Source organism: Antechinus flavipes, chromosome 1 (genome assembly GCF_016432865.1).
Source record: "Antechinus flavipes isolate AdamAnt ecotype Samford, QLD, Australia chromosome 1, AdamAnt_v2, whole genome shotgun sequence".
NCBI classification, from domain to species: Eukaryota; Metazoa; Chordata; class Mammalia; order Dasyuromorphia; family Dasyuridae; genus Antechinus; species Antechinus flavipes.
The window spans coordinates 328,379,985-328,386,525 of NC_067398.1; the positions used below are offsets into that span (position 1 = coordinate 328,379,985).

General features: G+C 33.1%; 1 protein-coding gene across 1 annotated transcript; it reads right to left on the bottom strand.

Annotated features, from left to right (window-relative positions):
- Positions 1-5,148: 5,148 nt before the first annotated feature.
- On the bottom strand, positions 5,149-6,081 carry LOC127545599 (olfactory receptor 2K2-like). Its single transcript, XM_051973001.1, has one exon. The coding sequence runs from the start codon at positions 6,079-6,081 to the stop codon at positions 5,149-5,151; it is 933 nt and encodes a 310-aa protein (XP_051828961.1).
- Between the last annotated feature and the right edge of the window lie 460 nt (positions 6,082-6,541).

The following is a 6,541-nucleotide window of genomic DNA, read 5'->3' on the forward strand; positions in this document are numbered from 1 at the left end:
TTCTTATACTTGCAGTCTTGCAGTAAAGTTGAATTTTATATTATATTGCTAGCTCATAAAAGTATTTATGAGGATTTTTTGTATGAATTTGTACTTATCTGTTCTTTTGGGGGCAAATGTGTAATTATTTGTCTATTATACTGTGATATTATATTAATTTTCCTCAAAGGTTAAATATTTTATCATTGAATTGATGAGTCATTGGAAAATATATCTCATCAAATATACTGTTATAGAATTTGAATTTTTCATATTTTAAGTACATTTTAATTTGAAATCTAAGGAATTTTCATACATCTTTTGAGTTGAAATACAAAAATTATTACATCCAGTTTAACAGAGCTATTATTTAACTTTATTTTGGGGATCCTTGATTTGATTAGTATATAGGCACATATCTCAGAGATACTTGTTCAGAAGTTCCAGACCACTACAATAAAAGCAAATAAATAAAAGTGAAAAAAAGAAGAAACAACAAGATATGTATATGTGAATCAGAGTTTCTTTTGGGAACTATGCTCAAAAAGTTATCAAATGTGGTGTTCTCTTCTTTAAAATATAATGGTTCTCTCTGAGCAGATTTCTTGGGGAGGTTTTGTGGAGGCAGCCTTAGTTTCGATTCAGAGTAATAATCACCTCAAATGCAGCCAGTGATAAAATACAAACGTTTGTTTTCTCCTTTCCAGGCTTGTCTTCTTGACTGGGGCTGGTCAGCTTTCTGGAGAGCCTTTCAGACCAGCCTTGGTCTCAGTGGGAGAAGTGCAGGAGACCAGCCACCACAATAGTGTGAGATGAAGTGAATGAATCTGTCTCTGCCTCCGAGAGTGGGCTTCTGTATCTCCCAGAGTGCTCTGTGGCCCTGAGAGTTTCTTATTTATATGCAGTTCACTGAGTACACACCAATCATTATATCACTGGGAAACCATTATTTGTTGTATGATTAAATCACTGCTAAACTTAGATTTAAACATTGTCTCCTCAATTCCACTTAGTACCTTGTTTCAAGTTCTGGCTCGTAATATCTCCTTGTAGGATCAGATCAACCATACTGAACCATGCTAAATTAGATAAATATTGTCTCTATCAACTCTAATGAGTTTACATTTTGTAAGGATTCCAACAATCAAACTGCACATACCCTTTGATCCAGCAGTGTTACTACTGGGCTTATATCCCAAAGAGATTTTAAAGAAAGGGAAAAGACCTGTATATGTAAGAATGTTTGTGTGCAGCAATGTTTCTTGAAGTTTCCTTCTGGGATCTCTCTTGGGAGATGATCAATGGGTTTTTTCAATAATTATTTTGTCATCTGGATCTAGCATAACAGAATAGTTTGATGATTTCTTGAAGATTGCTATCCAAAACTGAGTGGATGCCCATCAATTGGAGAATGGCTGAATAAATTGTGGTATATGAATATTATGGAATAGTATTGTTCTGTAAGAAATGACCAGCAGGATGATTTCAGAAAGGCCTGGAGACATTTACATGAACTGATGCTGAGTAAAATGATCAGGATCAGAAGATCATTATATATTTCAACAACAATACTATATGATGATCAATTTTGAAGGATATGGCCATCTTCAGCAATGAGATGAACCAAATCAGTTCCAATAGAGCAGTAATGAATTGAACCAGCTACACCCAGGGAAAGAACTCTGAGAGATGACTATGAACCACTACTTAGAATTCCCAATCCTTATATTTTTGTCCACCTGCATTTTTGATTTCCTTCACAGGCTAATAGTACACTATTTCAAAGTCTGATTCTTTTTGTACAGCAAAATGACTGTTTGGACATGTATACTTATATTGTATTTAATTTATACTTTAACATATTTAACATGTATTGGTCATCTGCCATCTGGGAGGGGATGGGAGGAAGGAGGGGAAAAATAGGAACAAAAGGTTTGGCAATTGTCAATGTTGTAAAATTACCCGATGCATATAACTTGTAAATAAAAAGCTATAACAAAAAAAAGAAAAATTATCCTTTATGCCTTGAGTTCTCTTGTAAAATTGATTTTTACTACTACTATACTACTAAAATAGCTACCATTTATAGAATGCCAATCATATTCCAGACATTATACTGGCATTTATTTAAAAATATAATTTCATTTGATTCCCACAATTCTGTAAAATAGGTGCTATTATTATCACCATTTTATAGTTGGAGAAAGGAAGATAGGTTAAATGATGTATCCAAGGTCATATATTGTAATACTCTCTCTTAAATGTAATGTCCTCTTATTGGGGTTTTCTTGGGGTCTCTGGAAGCAGTCTTCCTTTCAGTTCAGTAATCACCACAAGTGCAGTCAAGGATTAAAGTGCAAATCCTTTATTGTCTCTTTCCAAGTCTTGTCTCCTTTCCTGGGGAGCAGTTTGCTTTCTTAGAGGCCTATTTCTCTCCTTGGTTCCAAGAGCTTGAGCTCCTGCCTCCTTCTCTGTCCTCTGAAACTCTCCCAATAAGTCCTGACTGAGGCTCCTAGCTTATATATGCTCTCTTATCAAAGGTGTGAATCGTGTAGAACTATAGTAAGTATTAAGTGTATGTACTGAACTAGAAAACTGTTAAGCACCATGCTAAATTAGATAACTATTGTCTATATCAGTTCCACTGACTTAGTACCTTGTAAGAATCCTTTGTTTCAAGTTCAGAGTTCTGGCCCATAACAATAAATCTAATGAGTTTTTAAAGAAAGATTTGTAACCAGGTCCAATTCTGTAGTCATTGCTTGACCTGCTTGCTCTTTTCTGTCCTCTAAATGCAAAAAATTAAATTTATCCCTATTGAGCTTTATTTTTTAATACAATCCAATGAGCTAGTCTTTCAGGATTTGGATCTTGACTCTGTTAACTACTATGTTAACTATTCAATCCAGCTTTGTGTCATCTACAGATTACATCAACACATCATCTATCCCATAGCATAGTATCTATCTCACATAGATTAAAATTTCAAACAGTATAGGACCAAGTAATCCTGTAAAGAAGAAACACATTACCAATAATCACATAAAAAGTGTTCTAGATTTATAATAATCAGAAAAATGCAAATTGTATTAGCTCCTTGAATCTATCTGAACTCTATTCAATTGGGAGAGACAATAAAAAATGATAAAATTCAATGCTGGGTATATTTTGGGACAGCCCTGATGATACAAGTTTGCCATTATATTGATTTTACATTTACAAATTAGTCCCATTATTTTTTAAATGATATAATTACAAAAATGTGAAGTCATAGTCACCCACTCTCTTCACTACTAACACTATATCCTAAGGATATATTGATGAGAAAAAATGTATGTATACATACATATATAGATATATAAACGTGCATATAACATATACATATAAGTATGTACCTACATACTCATCAACATGCATTATAATATATATATATTGTGCTGCACACAAATTTGTAAAATACATATATTCATTTTGTTATATATTGTGCTATGTTATAAATTTATTGGCTTCATATGTATATATTTTCATATATATTTTATAACAGCAAAACACTACAGTGGATGTGAGGGAGAAGGTTGGAAAACAAATATATTATTAGTTGGAAAAAAGATAAGTAAATCATGGTAGATCAATGTAATGAAATATTGCACCATAAGAAATAATAAATACAAAGAATATAAAGAAATATTGAAGGACTTCTGTGAAGTGATGCAGAGTGAATAAAACATAAGCAAAGAACAAAAGAACAAAAAACTCTCATTATACACAAAGTAGTAAAAGTTTTAGAGAGCCAGAAAAACAATAATGATGACCTCTATACTCCTCTGTGGTAATAAAGTTTATATACACAGTTTCTTCTGGAGGGTAGAGCTTTGATCATTGAGTAACAGAAGCTTGGGACAGAAAAATAACCATTTGTCTCAGATTACATGTTCGCTTATTATGCTTGGTGTTGAATATTTGTATTAAAACTTTTGAATTATATATATAATAAAAAATTAGAAATGAAATTATTTAACTATTTTGCATTATGTTTTAAACTTATTGTGATCTGGAATGTTTCTATTGATGGCTGTTAAAGTTTTCAAAAAAGAATAGGAGAGAAAACTTAAGAGAATCAAGGAATATTAAAACTGGAAGTATTCATTAGACATCATCTAATATAATTCCATTTTACAGATAAAGAAATTGAACCACAACAAGATGAAGTGACTTCCCCAAGCTAACACAACTACTAATATTTTATTCTTTCAAATTACAACATCTATATCTCTTCATGAAAAAGAAAAAGCCCTTAATTTCTAGATTTAATTTTTAAAAATTATAGTTGAACCAAACCGGTTTTATATATCTACGAAATTATAGATTTCATAAGGAAGATCATATGATTAATGAGAAAATAAATGTCCATTAATGAAGAATGGCAAAGTATTGAAGGTGAGGAGACTTTCTCCTTCTACATACCTTCTATTTCTGAATGTCCTCACCTATTTCCCTCCCTTAGTCCACTAGTCCCTCCATTAACAAAGCTACAAAATTACTACTAGCTCACATGTAATTAAAAAATAGAAATAGAGGATATCATCATTATCTGCTTTGAAATTAAGAGTCAATATTACTTGCTATGTGACCCTTGGCAAGTACCATGCATGTTCAGTTCTCATTTTCATCCAATTGATGTAATTATTGCCTCTCTTTTCACAAAGTTTAGAATTTTATGAAAAACATTTTATTCAACCATCAATATGAACATACAATTTTTAATTTTTTCTGGTAATATGATAAATTTTTTTCCCTAAACTCTTCCCTGATGTCTCAGAATGTACTGCAATTAAGAAAAAGCTCTAAAAGGCAATATTGAGAGTACAGACTCTAGACGATTTGACCATGCTAGAAGCATTGGAGCACACATGGTAACAAGATAGTTTAAGGACTATCAAAGGTATTTTAAGTACACAGGCCTATCACAAGCAGATTAACCATTATGTGTTGACAGAAGTTCATGAAATATACCTCCTAATTCATAATGATCTAAGTTGCACAGTAATAGAAATAGCCACACCAATGATGTGAATTGAAACCTACATCCTAAGAATTAAAATCCACCATAGCACTTTCTATGGAAAGCTAACCATTTTCTTTCCAATAATAAATTCAGTAGTAAGCCTTTCAGAGTCTCTTTGAAAAGACATTTCTGTTGAGTAACTTTTTCATAGCCCCTTTCACTTCTTTATTTCTCAAACTATAAATAATGGGATTTAGCATGGGAGTAACAACCCCATAAAACAAAGTTATGAACTTGTCAGTTTCTTGAGAATCTGCTGCTGATGGCTTCAGGTACATAGAAAGAGCAGTACCATAGTACAAGGTCACCACTGTTAGGTGGGCTGAGCAGGTGGAGAAAGCTTTGCTCCTCCCATCTGCTGAATTGATTCTTAGAATAGTGAAGAGAATGAAACTATATGATATGCATATTAAAAGCATTGGAATTGGAAGGAGAAGAACACTGACCACCAGCATGATCATGTCCATGGTAAATGAACTAGTGCAGGCTAATTTCAGCAATGCTAAGATTTCACATGTAAAGTGATTTATGGAACTTCCACAGAGAGGCAGTTGTAGAGCAGAACTTGTTTCAAGCAAGGCAGTAAGGCAACCTGTTATCCATGACCCAGCTGCCATCTGCAGACAGACACTTTTGTTCACGATGATAGGGTATCTAAGGGGGTGACAGATTGCTACATATCGGTCATATGCCATCACGGCAAGGAGCAGACACTCTGTGGATCCCATAGCAAGGGAGAGATACATTTGCAGGGCACATCCTGTGAAAGGAACAGTATTTCTTTTTGCTATGAATTTCACCACCATAGGAGTGATAGAGGAAGTAGTGTAACAGATGTCCATGAAAGCAAGATTGCTGAGAAAAAAGTACATGGGAGTGCGAAGGTGCAGATTTAGTATGCTGATTGTAATGAGAATGCTGTTACCCAGTAAGGTTACCAAGTACATTAAAAGACACAAGACAAATAGGATGATTTCAAGTTTGGGATATTGAGAAAATCCCTCCAGAGTGAATTCTGTCACTATACTCCAGTTCATTTCAGTCTCTTATCTTCTGTTTTCCATCTGAAAAAATAGAGAGAAAATATTACAAAGACAACATCATTTTTGCACATAAAAATGTACCACTTTATTTCCTCTTTTATGTCATTTAACCTTTTAAGAAGAGTCTCTTAAAATGTAAACTTTTCCATAGAAGTAAGGCATTTAATCTGGGGGAAGGGGTGGAGGGAGGGAGGGGAAAAATCGGAACAGAAGTGAATGCAAGGCATAATGTTGTAAAAAATTACCCTGGCATGAGTTCTATCAATAAAAAGTTATTTTAAAAAATCTTATAAAAAAAGAAGTAAGACATTTAAAGACTGTTGATGCTAGTCAACAACTAGAAAATTATTGTTTTTAATGAGCAAAATTTTAACAAAATATCAAAAGTCTAAGTTGACTAAGTTAACTATTAAAAGCAGTAGTTATCATCATGCAATAATGAGCAATGTAAAAC

Bases quoted from the DNA above. Each gene is read 5' to 3' on its own strand.
- LOC127545599 (XM_051973001.1), bottom strand. From the start codon at position 6,081: ATGAACTGGAGTATAGTGACAGAATTCACTCTGGAGGGATTTTCTCAA.